Genomic DNA, 17,560 nt, shown 5'->3' on the forward strand with positions numbered 1-17,560 from the left:
GCTTTCTTCCACCCGTCATCTCCTGCAGGTGCTGGGCCCTAAGCCAGCTCTGCCTGCAGGTACGGAGGACACGGCCAAGGAGGACGCAGCCAACCGCAAGCTGGCCAAACTCTACAAGGTGAACCTCAGCTGCTCTGTTCCCTGGGTGTGGGGCCAGGACAGGGAGGCCGGGGTCTTGGTCTTCCGGAGCTCTACTGCCGTGGGGATGCGGAGCAGAGTGCCCTCGGGCTGGGGGACTCGGCTCCCACGTGTCTCTAGCAGACATCTGTCTACTTCCTCTGCCTTCCTGCGCCAGGAATAAGAGAATTTGATCAACTGTAGACACAGTCACATCCTGTTCATCTGTGCAGTCTTGGGCAACACATAGTTTTTCTCTAGGTCTCAGTTTTCTCACCTGGAAAATGGGGGTAGGAGAGTAAGGTCAACTTTGGAAGGTTTCTAGGAGTCCACAGAGAAAACTGATTTAGGAAAATACTTGGGGAAATACTACAGAAATGGGCACATGCCTGTGTGTGTGTAGTTACTTTATTTATAATTTATTTCTTGTGATTTTTAAAACTCGGGCCGAGCTTGAGCAGAGGAACTCTGGCCTCATGGCCGAGCACTGGGTGGAAGCCTGGCCTAGGCCATGATGCTCATGTTGAGCCTTCGGCTTTTTTGTGGTAAAGTTACAACAAAAGGGGGTGCAGATTTCCATCACCTCCAAGGAAAAACCGCATTGATTTTTATTCTGATTGTAAAGAAATGTACATTCATGGGGCATCTGGGTGGCTCAGTGGGTTAAGTCTCTGCCTTCGGCTCAGGTCATGATCCCAGGGTCCTGGGATCGAGCCCCACATCGGGCTCTCTGCTCAGCAGGGAGCCTGCTTCCCCCTCTTTCTCTGCCTGCCTCTCTGCCTACTTGTGTTCTCTCTCTCTCTCTCTGTCAAGTAATAAATAAAATCTAAAACAAAAAAAAAAAGAAATGTACATTCATGAAGAAATTAGTAAGCAATACTCCAGAACATAAAAAGAAAATTAATGTCAATGCAATTTCAATAGTTTAAGATAACAAGTGCTATTTTAAAATGTTTTAATTATAAAAGTAACGAAACTCAATTTTTAAAACACCAGCCTCTCCCACATCCTTTTTTACGGGTTACCATGGTTACACGGCTATCATTTTGGTGAAAGAAGGTCCAGATTATATCTTTTTGTATCTAATTACACGCTTTTCCATCTCTGTTTGATATAAGTGGATCCAAAGTATTCATGCTTTTCTGTGACCTTCTTTTCCCCTCTCAGCGTGGCCAGGAATCTTTCTAGCACAGCGATCTAACTGGTCCTTTGTAGTAGCTCTGTTGCATTCTGTTTTCTGAATGTCAGAATCTCAGCAGACACTGATGGCCACTAGGATGTTTCCACCTTTATTGATTGCACACAGTCCCTCTCTGTGCACCTGTGCTGAGTATGGCCTCAGAGCAAGTTCCCAGACATGGATTTTTTGGGTCAAAGCCTGAATAATAAGTCAGTGATTGAAAAAACCGGTTCCAGAGTCAGATTGCCTGGCTTTGAATCCCAGGTCTGGCTTTCTAGCTGTGCACCTCTCTATGCCCTGGTTTTCTTGTGAGTAAAAAGGGGATACAAGTAGAACTATCATAGGGTTGCTGCAAGGATTAAAGGAGTTCTGTAATGACATAAGTTATTAAGTTATACAAATTGCTCAGAACGGCCTGTAGTAAATACTCAGTAAATGTAGAACGTTTGTTACTTAAAGTTCTGATACATTATTAAACTGCACTCTGGAAGGGCTCCCAGATTACTGGGAACCTTGTCAACACTGGGGAGTGTCAGTGTTTTGGGTTTTGACCAGCGTGGCACAGTTTCATTTTAATTTCCTGAAAGCTTTTCATTTTGGAATAATCTAAAGGTTTGCAGAGAAATTGCAAAGATAGGACAAAGGGTTCCACATACCCTTCAGGCAGCTTCTCCTTAACATCTTAACATAACCAGAGATATCTGTCAACACTAGGAAGTTGATGGTGGTTCAACATTATTAATTAAATGACAGACTTAATTTGGGTTTCCCCAGTTTCTCGTTCCTGATTCCAATCCAGGACACCACACTGCATCTGCATTTATATTCTTCTTCTTCTTCTTTTTTAAAGATTTTATGTATTTGTCAAAGAGAGAGAGAGAACACAAGCAGTGGGAGGGGCAGAGGGAGAAGGAGAAGCAGGCTCCCTGCTGAACCAGGAGCCCGATGCAGGACTTGATCCCAGGACCCTGGGATTATGACCTGAGCTGAAGGCAGACACTTAACTGAATGAGCCACCCAGGCGTCCCAACTTTTTTTTTTTTTTTAACTAATGAGATTGACTGTCTTCTTGGCCAACTGTACAGATCTATGCTACCTGCACCCCCTTCCCTTTCTGTGCAATTTCCCCATTACATGGGTATGGGGGTCACAGGTATGGCTGCGGTAAAGCAGAAAAGGGGAAGGGAAACCTGAGTGTGCCTTGGAGCTGGTGGAAGTGGGTCTGGCTCCGACTCTCCCATGTTGGTTGAGGTGGCAGCTGGGATGTGGGCCACCCACGTGTCAGCTTGAGGGTGCTGCCTGAGTAGGCCAAAGTGGTAGAGGTCACTCATATTCCTGTCCCTCGTCCCCTCAGGTCTCAAATGGTGCCGGCACCATGTCGGTCTCCCTTGTGGCTGATGAGAACCCCTTCGCCCAGGGGGCCTTGAGGTCCGAGGACTGCTTCATCCTGGACCATGGCAGAGATGGCAAAATCTTTGTCTGGAAAGGTACTGGGGAAAGGGGAGGGGTTTCTGACCAGCCTCCAGGCGCTTGGTGGGAGTCCTGCAGCCCTGGGAGGCTAGACTGGGTGTTGATGGTGTCCTGGGGCATGGCAGGCTCTGGAACAGAAATTGAGTCTTGTTTTGAAACCCTGGCTTTGCAGTTGACTTGCTTTGTGATCTTGGGCACTTGGCTTACCCTCTCCGGGTAGATGTCCCATTTGGGCTAAAACCAGTGTTTCCCAAGTATGTTACAATACCAGTTCTCTCAGAGGCTAATTGGCATCATGTGAAAAAAAAAAAAAAGTGTATACTTCTTTGGTCAGATAAGTTCATGGGCAACACTGGTAATAGGCTTGTTGACTGTAGGACTTTTAAGAGCCTTAAACTTGCTAATGTATTTTGGGACTTTTCATGAAAGTGATCTAGTTTTTATTTGGGAAATGGTATGCTAGAGGTTCGTGGAATCTGTAGGGAATGTCTTGTGGGACTGATTATCAGAGGCTCTTGTAAAACATTGGCCCAGATGTTTCTGAGAGGGCCCATCAGCGTCCTGCTTGGATGCTCTACCGTTAGTCCAGGGGAGGAGGACAGAAGCAGGAGGGAGGTGGTGGGTGCATAGAGGAGGGCAGAGGGGAAGAGAGAGATTGAGCACTTGTAGCTGCTATTATTATTATTATTATTATTATTATTATTATTATTATTATTATTGATATTTGGACCCCTCAGCATTGGCTATAAGAAAGCTGGGGACTGTGGGCCGGCACCTGCTGTCCAGCAGCTGTGTAGGCGCGGGGAGGCCCTCAGGGTTGAGGTGAGCTTCAGACTGGGGAGTGGGAGGAGGCCCCCCACTGCAGCCAGATGGACTGGGGCAAGAAGGGGGCCCAAGGATGTGGTGTGTGGGCTTCAGAATCTTATCACAGCTTTCCCCCTTGCTGTATGGCCCTGGTCAAGTCACCTAACCTCTCTAAGACCTTGGTTTTCTTTTATGTTGATGGGACAGGATGATAATGATCTTTCTCACAAAGGGTCGTTGTGTGGATTAAATAAAATCAGCTTTGCACAGTTCTGAGCACAGAGTACATGCTTCATAAATGGACCACAACTGTTGGTGTGGTTACGGTCATCAGTTAGGACCCCCAGGTGGACCCCCAGGGGCTCTTGGAGTAATCATCTTGGGGGCAGGGTCTGGGCTGGGCTGTCTGCAGCCTCAGAAGGATAGGGAGGGTGGTTCGGCTACTGCTTCTCCTGGACCATTGGATGTTAGGACATAGCACTGACTCCGGGTGCCTCATCCCCCATCCCCCACAGGCAGGCAGGCCAACACAGAGGAGAGGAAGGCTGCCCTCAAAACGGCCTCTGACTTCATCTCCAAGATGGACTACCCCAGGCAGACCCAGGTGAGTCTCAGAGCCAAGCGGCACTGTGAAGTTGGGTCTAGTTCAGCTGGGGCGGGGCTGGGATGGGGTGGGTGTCTCCCCATGCTCAGTGTGGACTGGGTGTCTGAGTCTGCCCTGAGGACCTGTGCCGGGAGGCCCCTGTCCTCAGGGGGACCTGAGCCCAGCCCCATCCTGCTCTTCCCTCTCTTGTATAGGTCTCTGTCCTTCCTGAGGGTGGCGAGACCCCACTGTTCAAGCAGTTCTTCAAGAACTGGCGGGACCCAGACCAGACAGACGGCCCAGGCTTGGCCTACCTCTCCAGCCACATTGCCAATGTGGAGCGCGTGCCCTTCGATGCTGCCACCCTGCACACATCCACGGCCATGGCAGCCCAGCACGGCATGGATGACGATGGCACAGGCCAGAAACAGGTGCCTGGGGGGTTGGGTGCGTGTGTCCAGGCCCCTCCCAGGCTCCCTCCCAGGTTCCCTCCCAGGCACCTCTGGCTCATGCATTGCCTCCTGCTTCCCTGAGGTCCTTCCTCTATGAGGTTTTGACCCCAGTTTTGGTGGGTAGGATTGTTTTGCCTTAGTTAATTTTCACAGCCAACATACCCCAAGCACCTGCTATTTGCCAGGCCCTGGGCCAAGTGTCTCAGACCTCGCCCTGCTGGCAGGAGTGCCTGGTGTAAGCACAGCCACAGCTGATTGCTCAGACCTGTGCAGTCAGTGGAAGATTGGAGGCGAGCACACAGATTATGGGAACAGAGAAAGGGCAAAAGGGGCGGGGTGGTTGGGGCAATCTTCACAGAGCTGGGGACACTTCGGTTGGACCCCAGAGGGTGGGTCAAAGTTTGCTGCAAGAGAGGAAGAATGATGCGTATTCCAGGCAGGGAACTGTCCCAAGAGCCCAGGGCTGCTACATCCTCAAGGAAGGGCCTTGAATGCCGCATCCAGGACTGTGGACTTGATCTCCTAACCAGTAGGTGCAAGTGAGGGTTTTCTTGCTTTAAAAGCAGACAGGCAACAAGCTCAGTTCTGTGCTTTTGAAACTTGCTGTGAAAATGGATTAGAGGCAGGAAAATGAAGGTTGAGATCCCCTGAGGAGATTGTTGTAATAGTGTAGACGAGAGAAGATAGCATGGGCGCCAGGAAGGTCACGGTGAAGATGGAGAGGTCGGGGCTGGGGTTCAGAGATGTTTACGAAGTAGAGTCTACTTGTTTATTTGTTTGTTTCCATTCCACATGCTAGAAGCAGCAAAAGTGTTGATTTTTATTTATTCTTGCTTTTGTCATTGGTATTAGTATCACTTGTTCACTCATGCACTACTTCAGTGGTAGGGAAGGATGCAGTGCAAATGTTCCGGGTAGCGCCAGTGGAAAGAGCTCTGGCAGCCTGGCTGAGTGCCCTCTCTGAGCCTCACTCTTCTCACCTGTAAAAATGAGGTTTAATCCCATTCCCTCACCTAGAATTTTCAAGGTCCAGAGAATCTTGGTCTTGGAGGGCACAGTGTCTCTGTAGTACCACCAGGTGGCGCTGCAGGACCTCATGACCGCTTGGGAAAAGTTCACCGGGGCTTTGGGAAGAGACCGCCAGCAGGGTCATTCAGACGTCACCTAGGGATGCCTCGGCTTCTGGAGGTGATCTGTAAAATCCAGATAACTCACGAACGTTACAGATAACCCTATTGTTAGTAATCACCTCAATCATAATTCTAAAATGAGAGTAGCTTCCTGCTACGTTGCTGTCACCCTGTGCCAGGTGCTGTGCGAGACTGCCTTGAGTAAACTCACTTGATCTCAGGACACGTGGAGGTGGACACTCACTGTGTTACCCTCCCTGAAAGCATGTTCTCAGTACCACTGTGCAGTTCCCTGTGCCTGTGCTGACCCCTCCGAGGGGGACCTAGGGTGTGGGGTGGGGGCATCATGTAAGGATCCGGAGTTTGAATCCTAGTGGCTCTGTGATGGGGGCAAATTCTTGGGGTTCAGCCTGAGCCCCAGTGGAGCCACGTATAAAAAGCTTGTCCTGTTGTATAACCCCGACCCACCGCACTGTGGTTCCCCCGCTGGCCTGAGTTGGGGGGCGGGGGTAGGGGGACTGTACTGCGTCTGAGCCCAGCCTTGTCCTGGCAGATCTGGAGAATCGAAGGCTCCAACAAAGTGCCCGTGGACCCCTCCACGTATGGGCAGTTCTACGGCGGGGACAGTTACATCATTCTGTACAACTACCGTCATGGCAACCGCCAGGGACAGATCATCTACAACTGGTGAGGCTGTGGGGTCATATGGTTGGGGCGGGGGGCTCCACCTGGGCCCTGAGCATGTCATGGGGCTGAGAGGCCTATGGTGGAATGACCACACTGTGGGGGGGGGGGGGCTCCTATCTACAGGGTGACACCACTTGTCTTATTTCTTGAAACAACATTTAAACCATTCTTCCAAAAATAGCACGTGACCCTTGGAGGAGGTGCAGTGAATAGGGAGGAGCAAACAGAAGCTCCCTTCCACAGTTCCATGCCAAGTACTATACCTAGGGCCATTCTCCTCCCACGTGTCTTCTAATTAAAAATTATTTGAATTCCATTCAAATGGGCAGTGCATTCACGTCATTCAAAAATCGAGACAAAATAAAAAGGTATCTGAGAAATCTTGTTCCCACCCCATCCCCCTTCACCTGATTCTCCAGTCCCCACCTCTCCATGAGTAACAGCTTTCATTCATTTTGTTATATATTCTTCTGGTAATTCTTCCTGCAACTAGAACTATATTGCTAGCTCCCTCCCTTCCCTATCCTTGAAAGGATAGCACCCTGTGTATATTGTCTTGCACTTTGGTTTTTTCAGTTAGTACTTCCTGGAGATCAACCCATGTCAGTACCTAGGGTACTTCCTTGTTCTTTTTTTTTTTTCCCCTTTACAGCTGCATAATATTATGTTTTGTCGCTATACTGTCACTCGTTTGACAGATTCCCTGCTAGTGCATACTTGGATTGATTCCAGTCTTTTGCTGTTACAAGCATTGCTATGATTAGTGACCTTTAAACAAATATCATTTTGAATGTGTAGAGAAATGTCTGTAGGGTAAGTTCCCAGAAGTGGGATTGCTGGGTCAAAGACTAAATGCACTTGTCATTTTGATAGATGGTGCCCAGTTTCCATAGATGGACTTTGTAGCATTTCATGTTCCCAGCGGCACGAGTGAGTGTCTGTTTCCCCACAGCCTCGCTGGTGGACTGTGTTGTCAAACTTTTGGATCTCTGTCAACCTTACCGTAAATAAGACAGCATCTTAGTATATTTTTAGCTTGTGTTTCTCTTGCTGTACCATCTCAAAACTTTCTGATGATGGTTGAATGTCTTCCTCTTTAAATTTTTTGTTTTGAAATAACTCGAGGCTTCCCGAAAAGGTGCAAAAATGGTACAGTTTCCATGTACCCATTACACATCTCCCTCCCTAACCACAGTACAATGATCAAAACCAAGAAGTTAACATTTCGTGCAATACTATTTACCAATCTGTAGACCTCACTTGGATTTCACCAGTCACCCCACTCATGTCTTCTTTCTGGCCTAGGATCTAACCCAGGATCCCACATGGCCCTTAGTCATCATTGCCTCCTTAGAGATGAATTACCATGTCCTAATCTGTGACAGCTCCTCAGTCTTTTCTCTCAAGGCCTTGGTACTTGGAAAGAGTGCCGGTGGGTTATTTTGTAGAATGCCTCTCTATGTGACAAAGTCAGACTTTTAAAAGCAGCTTCAAATAATTTTTTTTTTTTGAGTAGGTAATCCATACATGTACACAATTTAGAAGGCGGCATTTTTTTAAAAACAGCAGCTGCATCAGCACCTTGATTTGTCAGATTTGGTTTGCTTCTACAGATAACACATGATAGTTAGGAGTTTGGACAGTATAGGAAAAGGTGGGGCGGAAAGCCAAGCCCTTGCCAAGTCCCCCCTCTCAGGGCGAGCACGGTGGGTCCTTTGGGGGACGTCTGTGCAGACTGCTCTGAGCAGGTTCACAGGAGGCTAAGTACTGATGTCTCTTCCTGCAAAGGGCTCGTGTCCTGCTTGCTTCTCTGACCTGCTTCTCCCCCCTGAGAAATGTCTTGGCCACCTTTCTCCACCTTGGCATCTCGGGGCACCTTCCCTTGTGGCTGCCCAGCCTGAGATGAGCCCATCGGCAGGCCTGCAGGACACATTTAGGATAAGGGAGACCATTGGTTTTGCTCAGATCTCAGAAGAAGGCCAGATGCTGGGCTGGGGACGTGGCCTGTGGGTTTGGTTCCTGGCACTGGTGGCTCTTGAGAGAATCCCCTTCCCTGTCAGTTTCACTACCTGTAATCTGCAGACTTGCGGGTTTGGCCCAGGGCCAAGAAGACACTCTGGGTTCTATGCGAACCTTGGTGCTGAGCATGGCTTCCTCTTCCAGGCAAGGTGCCCAGTCTACGCAGGATGAGGTCGCCGCGTCTGCCATCCTGACCGCCCAGCTGGATGAGGAGCTTGGAGGGTCCCCTGTGCAGGTGAGACCAGCCTGATGCCCCACTGGGCCCCACCCTGCACCTTGTCCGTTGGGTCCCTCCTCTATCGGACTGTCCATCCACTGGTCCCACACACATTCATGCAGCGGGGTTCCCGACACCATCCGCAGCCGGGGGCGCTCCTGTGCCAATGCGGTTTGCAGTCTGTGGGGGAGACGGGTGTTCAGCAGACACTCAGGCAAATAAATGTGTGATCACAGACTGCAACACGGAGAGAGGAGCTGGAGAGGCAGCGTGGTAGTGCAGGCAGAGGGCAGACGTGGAGCCAGCCTCCTGTGGGTTGAATCCTGTCTCACCTCTGGGTAACCATGGACAAGTCACTTAGCCTCTCTGTGCCTGTGTAGTCTCAGAGTATCCTCTCTCTTCCCAGGATTGCCATGTGGATGAAGAGTTAATATCAGTAAAACATTTAGAGCTATGCCTGGCCCATAATAGTCCCCTGTTACATACGTGTAAAGTGTAAGGACATACAGATCCCAGGTAGGATCTAACTGGATTAGACAAGGACCTCCTTAGGAAGGTACTTTTCTGCTGGGACCTAAGAAGTGAGTGGGAGTTGGGCAGGCACATTATAGGCAGAGGGAAGAGTATATGCAAAGGCCCTGAGGTGGGTGGGGACATTGAGCAGTAGAACAAGGGACAGAATGCCGTGAGAGAAGTCTCAAGAGGTGCTCAGAGAGGCCAGACCACCCAGAAGCCATGGTGAGGATTGACCTCAATCCTGAGCAGAAGAGGATACTGCTCCATGGTAAATGTGATGTGAAGGGACTTACAGGTTTAGGAGGTTCCTCTGGCTGGGCAAGAGGGGTCTCTCCATATCTAGAAAGCTCTATTCTTACCACTCTGCCATCTTTCATGCCCTGGGCTGACATCACCATTCTGAAAGAATGTCCACGAACAACCCAGGGGTTTCTATTTAAGGGAATATTTGCAAACATGGGTTCTCTCATTCTTGGACTGGACTCAGGGTCAGTAAGGCAGGTCCTCAGGGGAGGGGAGAGCAGCCAAGGCAGTGCCTGGGGGCCATGAGGCAGTGGTGCTGTCTCCAGCTTTCCGGGAACTCGCCTTGTCCCCACCCAGCTCCTGTGTGCTGGGCGTGCAGACACCAGCGTGCTGGCCTGGTCTGGAGGAAGCGCCTAGGCCACACTGGCTGGGGAGGAGGTGTGAGCTTGCTGCCACACAGAAGCACGGATGCCCTTGCTCTCCTTGCCTGACTTGCTGTCTTGTTGCCCTGCCAGAGCCGTGTGGTCCAAGGCAAGGAGCCCGCCCACCTCATGAGCCTGTTTGGTGGGAAACCTATGATCATCTACAAGGGCGGCACATCCCGCGAGGGTGGTCAGACGGCCCCTGCCAGTACCCGCCTCTTCCAGGTCCGGGCCAGCAGCTCCGGAGCCACCAGAGCCGTTGAGGTGAGGCCCAGGCCCTGGACCCCAGGAGGGATTGGCCTGCTTGAAACCTCCCATGCTTGATGGGTAGATGTCTGAGTACGGGACTGGTTGGGGTCAGGGGTTAAGAGGCAGCTTTTTTGTAACTTCCCTGGCCTAGGAAGCAGAATTGTATGTCTTAGACTTCCTCTTGTCTCAAGGATGCCTGGGGCTTCTTGCATACCTTTCATAATGGGAAGCTTATTGCCTAAGAGGTAGTCCGTTATTCCCCATGGGGACACTTCCTGATTTCATGTCACATGGCTACCATCCCTTTTATGACAGAAGGTGCAGACCTGAACATAATCCTATAGGATGGTCAGAGCAACCTAGAGGAGAATGGGACTATCCCCTCCTTTGTTCTGGGCACTCAACTTCTGTTAATGCAACCCAGAATTCTAGAATGACTGTGTTGAGCCACAGCACATTAGTGAATCATGGAAATCAACAAAACCCCCCACTATCGAAACTCCGTGCCCTCAGCTGTGATGGGGGTGCCCTTCCAGGTCTCCAGCTAAGAGCTGGTCCTGCTGCAGGGTCTCCTGGATAGTAAGGAGGGGGCTGAGGGCTTTCTGTCTGGTTTGTGATTAATTGAGTGCTGCCTTCCCAGATTATTCCTAAGGCTGGTGCGCTGAACTCCAACGATGCCTTTGTCCTAAAAACGCCGTCGGCCGCCTACCTGTGGGTGGGTGCAGGAGCCAGCGAGGCGGAGAAGACGGGGGCCCAGGAGCTGCTCAGGGTACTTCGGGCCCAACCTGTGCAGGTGGCAGAAGGCAGCGAGCCAGGTAGGAGTGGGGGGTGGAGGGGTCTGGTGTTCTCCGGGGACTGTAGATCTTAGGTTCCCTCCCTTCTTTCTGCCTGGGGGGCCCTCGAGATCCTTGCCCCTTCTAGTGCCTGCCCCCAAAGGTGTGTCTAAGAAAAGCAGGTTGAATTCAAATGAGGGCCGTGGTCAGTGAGAGGGAGGCCTTTAGGAGCTAAGAGAAAGGAGAGCTCAGTGGGGGCTGGGGCATTCAAGGAAGGCTGCTGGAGGAGGTGGTCACTTGCTAGGAAGCCTTGAGAGACAGGCAGGAGTAGAAGCTCATGGCTGGAGGAGGACAGCAGTCTCTTCTAATCCTCAGAATCTCCAAGGACAGAATTGCCAGAAACCTGCTCTGTTTCCAGAACGTAGGTGGGAACATCTTCTTTATGCCAGCCCTCAGTCTCTCTTCTCTTGTTCTGAGCCCATTCCTTCCCACCTGATGCTCAGTAGAAATGGGGAGGAGCAGCTCAGTCTATAGCTGTACTGCCCAGTGGGACTTTCTGAGAGGCTGGACATGTTCACCCCTGCCCGGGCCAATATGGTGGCCGCTAGTCACATTGGCTACTGAGTGCTTGAAATGTGGCTGCTGGGAATCAATGAGAATGAGGAACTTAATGTTTAATGATACTTCATTTTAATGAACTTCAGTAGCCGAATGTGGACAGAGCAGGTGTAGTGGAAAGAACGGGGTTGGTGGGGGGTGGATCGAGTCAGATAGGATTTGTACCCTGCCTTTACCACTTAGTAGCTGTGTGATGTTGGGTGAGTTGCTTACCCTCTCTGAGCCTCTGTCACCCCGTTGTTGAGCAAGGATAATTATCCCCAGCCTGCAGTGCTGGCGTCATTTGGAAGCCAGAAGTAGTCCTGGCTGTGTGCATAGGGCCAGGTCGGCTCTCTGGTCTTTGTTTCATCACCTTCAGGTTCCCTCAGGCCCCATCCCTCTCTGGTCCCCTGAGATTTTAGGGTGGAGGAGGGTTGAGACCAGTCGGTCGTTCTAGGGCAGGGTTTTTACCGTGGGGTCTGATGAGCGGCACTCGGGGGAGGTGGTGTCCGGGAGGCCAACTGCTGCGGCCTCCCCTCACAGACAGCTTCTGGGAGGCCCTGGGCGGGAAGGCCGCCTACCGCACGTCCCCACGACTGAAGGACAAGAAGATGGACGCCCACCCTCCTCGCCTTTTTGCCTGCTCCAACAAGATCGGCCGTTTTGTGGTGAGCTCCTGCATGGGTCTCTGCCTCTGCTTCCCCATTGGGCGTCAGGCTTCCCAGGAGTGTGGCGCCAGCAGGGGGCTGGGGGTGGGGCAGCCCTTGAGGGCACAGCAGGGAGGGAGGATCCCCTCCAGGCTGGAGCATCTCCCTCCTGAGCGCAGACCGAGGGTGCCAAGCCAGGGGAGGGAATGCCAGGGCCTAGTGCGCTGTCACTGACTCCTTCTGTTCCTTCCCAGATCGAAGAGGTTCCTGGCGAGCTCATGCAGGAAGACCTGGCCACAGATGACGTCATGCTCCTGGACACCTGGGACCAGGTGGGTGAAGGAGAGAAGGTGTAGGCTGTCTGGGCTGGGGGAGTGGGAGGCGCTACACTTCAGCTCTACGATCAGTTTGCCAGGTGTTTCTGGAAAGGTCCGTGCGCCGCAGTGAGTCCCTTCCCCCTTCTGGGCCTCCATTTCTACCTCTGCAAAATGGGAGTGATGGTACCTACTTTGCTTAATTCAATAAAATGAGATGTAGATAAGATCTACAAACTCCAGAGTACCCTTATAAATGCAAGTCAGACGACCAGCATCCTCTCCCAGGCCGTAGCGGAGTGTGAACTCTTACTTTAAATCTATTGATCAAGAAGCTTGAAGTTAGCATATCATACGCAGGCATCAGCTGTCCACAGAGTGACACCCGGAAGTTTCGGAGTGCATCTCCTGTTTTAGAGGGCTCTGAGGTCTCTGCTGCTTCTCCTAGGGAAGACTGTTGGGTGGGACTGGCAGGGGACGGTGCCATTCATTCGGTCAACCGATATTAACTGAGCCCTGCTTCGTGCCAGACACTGCTCTAGGTGCTAGGGATACAGCAGTACATAAAGCAGACATTCCCCTGCCCTCGCGGGGCTTACATGCTCATGGGAGGTGGCAGTCAGGAAGCCTTCCCATCAGAGCTATCAGAGTTCTAGGAGGCAGCCCCAAAGGCGTGTCTCCCCTCTGCCTGTGCTTCCCGGGATGCCCAGTAGAAGACGAGTACTAGAATGTTCACAGCTTGAACCCCCAGCTGTGGTGAGCGATTGCTCCACTGGCTCCATAATCTGTCTGCTCATCTGCTGGTTCATTCACTCAACCAGCATTTCCTGCACGCGCCCGTCTTCCAGGAACAATGCTGGAAGCCCATGTGTGCGCGAAAACAGACACACTCCCTGCCGTGAAGGGGCTTCTGGTTGAGCAGGGAACGCATCTGTAGATAAGTGAGAGAAGTCAAGCCTGGTGTTTCATTGCCTGATGTCCGTGTATCAATGACAGGTGCTCTTTAAAATATGTTAGATGGGCATAAAAATGTTTGTATTAGAATATTTGTGTTCAAGCTCAAACCTGGTATTTTTCTAAGCCTCAGATCTACGCGGCCCAGACACACAGAAACGGCACAGAGCAGGCTCAGGCGTATTTGCTGGGAGGATGTGTTTGGCTGCTCCCTTGCCGAGCAAATCCGGTGCCCATAGAGGGACCATTCATGCACTTGTAGAGCGGGATCTCAGACTCAGTGCCCGAGGCTCCTGCTTAGCAGTGTTGGTGAGGGAGGGGCTGGGATGGGCAGGGAGATGGGGATGGGGGGGACATGGGCTGTTGGAGCCTGAGGCAACCTGGAACTGCTGGTCCAAAGTGGGGTGGGAGGCTGCCCCTCAGCTTCATCCACACGGAGGTGAAGCCCCCTGGTTGCCAGATCCTCCAGGTTTTCAAGAGAACTGGGAAGTCCAGACGTTAATGTAATCTGGGAATTAAACTTGTCTGAAGAGACACCGTAGACCAACATGTGATGGCGGTGGCCAGCAAAGCATGCCGGTAGGCCGTCAGTTTGCAGACCTGGTTCCCGAGCCTCCCAGTGCTGCTCTGTGGACTCTGTTAGAGGCAGCCTGTGTCCTGTGACCGGGACCCTCACACCCCTCTCGTTTCACATCTCTCTCCAGGTCTTTGTCTGGGTTGGAAAGGATTCCCAAGAAGAGGAGAAGACAGAAGCATTGAGCTCTGGTGAGGACCGAGGGTGCCTGTGGGTCTGTGTCCTGTGCTGTGGTGGGAGCAGCTTCCTGCATGGGTCTGGGGAGTTCCTGACCAGAGCCCTGCTAGCTGACCAGATCTGATTTGGGAGCTGGGGCCCTTAAGCTGGTTCATTAGTGTCTCCCCGTAGAGGAGAGCGAGACTGAGACATGATATAAACTTCGTGAAGCAGGAAGTTAAACTGTCACCCCGTGTCTTCCGGGGTTCACGGGCACGGTGGTGGAGGAGCCACGTGGGGCCATTGCCCTTAAGGGATGGTGGCATCTAGTGCAGGGATAGTAAGACCAGAGGCCACGTTAGGCAACTCCTGCCCTGAAGCCCCTCTCCCTGCGGGGGCACTAAGGATTTCTGGGGTTTCCTTCCCCTGCACGTGTCTCTCTACAGCTAAGCGTTATATCGAGACGGACCCAGCCAATCGCGACAGGCGGACCCCCATCACTGTCGTGAAGCAAGGCTTCGAGCCTCCGTCCTTCGTGGGCTGGTTCCTCGGCTGGGATGACAACTACTGGTCTGTGGACCCCTTGGACAGGGCCATGGCCGAACTGGCGGCCTGAGGAAGGACAGGCCCCACCCCTGTCCCTGGTCAGTGCCTTTTCTAACAGTCCGTCCGTCGGAGACCTTACAGCGAGCAGGGCCTCTCTGGTGTGTGTGAGTGTGTTTTTACTGTAGCCAAAAACAGCCACGCAAAAAGTCAGGGTCCTCGCGAAATTGTCTCAAGTATCTGTGCTTTTGAGAAATTGAATTCAATAAAAGCTTTCGGAAGTACGTGAGCCTTCTGCAGCTGCCTATGTCCTGGGATTCCTCTGGAGGTGCCCAGGGAGGGGCCTCACCGGGGCCTTGGCTCTGGTGAACGAGCTTCCTTCACCCTGGGTGTGAATTCTGGACCTTTGAGAAGCCGACGCCAGGATGAGGTGGAACGTGCGTGGAGATGGGTCCAGGGGACTGGCCTGCGTGGAAGAGAATCGGGAGGGGCCCAGATGGCCAAGCAGTCTGGGGAAGCCTGCCAGAGCTGTCAGGGAATGCCTGAGTGCAAGGAAAACCAACAAAAATCCCCAAAACAATCCCCCATCCCCCCCAAAAAGAAAAACTTTTTAAATCATATGGTCCCATTTTTGTTATTTTTTATTATGGTATAAACTACATATAATAGTAGTTTCGACCATTTCGACCATTTGTAAGTGGCATCCAATGACATCAAACATGTTTACAGTGTTGTGAGGTCATCACCACAGTCTATATCCAAACCTTTTTCATGTCCTCAACGTACGTGGCGTGCCCATTACACAGTAACTCCCGTTCCTCCTTCCTCTCTGCTGGTAACCTTTATTTGACTTTCAGTCTCCATGAATTTGCCTTTTCCCGTACGAAGTTTGCCCTCTGTGTCTGGCGTGTCGCCCTTAGCAGCATGTTTCCAAGATTCTTATGTTTTGTAGCAAACCTCACAACTTCATTCCTTTTTGTGGCTGAATACTAGCCCGTTGTGTGTACACAACACGTTTGGTTTATCCATGCATCCATCCATGGGCACTCAGGTCATTTCCACGTTCCGGCTGTTGTGAACAAGACCACTGTGGACACAGGCGTGCAAGTATCTGTTTGACTTAGAGTGTACCTGAGCCACAGTCCCAGCCAGTGTAGGAGCTGCGCCCCGCCAGGAGCAGCCGTGGTGTCTTATCTCCCCACTCCACTCTGTCATCGGGAGGTGTGCCTTTGGTGCACATGTGGGGACAGAGTTCAAAGCCGGCAGCTGGGGCCTTAGCCGTTTGCATTCACTGCCTAGAAGCCCGGGCAGGGTGCGTTCTCCCAGCCAACGGACCTTGTAACTAATAGGCCTGCATCTTCCTGGCTTCCTCTGCCTTCCGTGAGTCATTCTGCTGCCTCAAAGCTATTTGGAGAAATCTCGGCTACTGAAGTTACTGTCACAGAAGGTGCCCCTGAGGCTCTCAAAGCCGTGGGAGAGGGACTTGCTCTGTGCCCCACTTTGTCCCCCAGGGCCCTGAATCTCTGCTCCCGCTTAAGGTGTCACAAAGTCCCTTTTAGACTTTCCCATGAGCTCCTTCTAGACCTTTTCTCCGTGGATGTTCCAGACCAGAGCAAGAAACTGCTGTGAAACAGATCCCTTTTCCTCCCTTCTATCCTTCTGGTCTTTTCTTCCCACGTTCCCCCCCATTTTGTTCCATGCCACCTGCTCCTCCCGGTCTCCACCTGTTACAGGGTGAGACTCCCATGCCTGGGACTGTGGAACAGAGACCAGTGTGAAGGTTTATGTGGTAGGAAGGGTGTGTGTGTTTATGCTACCATTTCCAGAGCTGAGGCGCACTCAGATTGCCCAGGGAGATTTTTAAAATCGCAGATGCCCTAGGGGCCCTACCTCCAGAGATTGTGATTCATTGCAGACACAGACGTGACAAGGGGAGTGGAGAAGGAATCTTCCAGGTGAGGCAGGAGGGGAAGTCTTGCCTCTCAGGCAGACTGCAGCAGGTACAGTGGGAGTGATGAGGGAGAACGTCGTGCTCAGAAACAGACAGCCGCCGATTGGGCTGGAACAGCTGGGGAGGGCTAGGCCTCCCATCTGAGAGGTGGGCAGGCCCCAAGGCACCTCAACTGCCATGCTAAGGGGTCGGGACCTGATCTTGTAACTCCTGCCTCACCCCAAAGGGTTACTTTCACAAAATGATCAACTTGACGAAAGCAGATTCCTGGAACAAAAGCAGCATTTTCACCTGGAACTTCTAGAACCTTCTCTAAGAGGCAGGTTGAGGCCTGTCTAGAAAAGCCGGCTCACATCCTGGATACTTGTGGGAAGACAAGTTGCAAGTGGACCTGTCCCTGAATTCACTTCCTCTACTGCCATTCAAGGTGGTTTATTGGCCAGTTTGAGTTTATTGCTGGCTGTGGTCTTTGACAGAGCTCCACTATGCTTGAAAAAGGAAGTTGCCTAAGGCAACGGAGTCTTCTGGACTTCATATTTCTCTCTCAAAGGCAAAATGATGAATTGAGAACACAATCATATCAACCACATAGTTTCTCTTCCTAAGAATTTTTGCCCTCAAAAAAGTGACCTTGTGTTCTGTCATCAACAATGTGTGTGTTGTTGTGATGGGCCATGACAGGCGCCGAAGAGGCTGGCCTGGGTTTGAATCCCGTGTCCAACCTTGGGCTGGTCAGGAGGTACTGGTTGTGCACTTGGGGCTGGTTAGTGTGCAAGGCAGTGGGGATGGGACAGACCACTGGGTGACAGGAGGTCCTGTCCTGTTTGGATTAAAGCAAAGGGAAATTAAACTAGTGATAGGTTTTGGGTGTCCATGGATCTCAAACTCTGCAGGGAGGCACCAGAGGGAGCCTAGACAAGAAAGACAGATGGACAATTGTAAGCTCTCCTCCTTTTTTGGCC

At 51.6% G+C, this 17,560-nt stretch overlaps 1 protein-coding gene across 5 annotated transcripts in view; it reads left to right on the top strand.

Moving 5' to 3' along the window:
* Positions 1-14,936, top strand: part of GSN (gelsolin) — a 54,115-nt gene extending 39,179 nt beyond the window's left edge. For all 5 annotated transcript variants that reach the window (XM_032865763.1, XM_032865761.1, XM_032865759.1 and 2 more), the window contains 12 exons: positions 29-118; positions 2,652-2,784; positions 4,087-4,175; positions 4,370-4,585; positions 6,290-6,423; positions 8,587-8,677; positions 9,934-10,104; positions 10,730-10,904; positions 12,003-12,127; positions 12,361-12,438; positions 14,079-14,139; positions 14,551-14,936. In XM_032865763.1, the coding sequence (XP_032721654.1) occupies positions 29-118; positions 2,652-2,784; positions 4,087-4,175; positions 4,370-4,585; positions 6,290-6,423; positions 8,587-8,677; positions 9,934-10,104; positions 10,730-10,904; positions 12,003-12,127; positions 12,361-12,438; positions 14,079-14,139; positions 14,551-14,720 (1,533 nt within the window). In that variant the 3' untranslated portion in view covers positions 14,721-14,936. The remainder of the gene's footprint in view (positions 1-28; positions 119-2,651; positions 2,785-4,086; positions 4,176-4,369; positions 4,586-6,289; positions 6,424-8,586; positions 8,678-9,933; positions 10,105-10,729; positions 10,905-12,002; positions 12,128-12,360; positions 12,439-14,078; positions 14,140-14,550) is intronic.
* Positions 14,937-17,560: the final 2,624 nt, after the last annotated feature.

This window comes from Lontra canadensis, unplaced genomic scaffold (genome assembly GCF_010015895.1).
Source record: "Lontra canadensis isolate GAN:19392208 unplaced genomic scaffold, GSC_riverotter_1.0 scaffold30, whole genome shotgun sequence".
Taxonomy (NCBI): Eukaryota; Metazoa; Chordata; class Mammalia; order Carnivora; family Mustelidae; genus Lontra; species Lontra canadensis.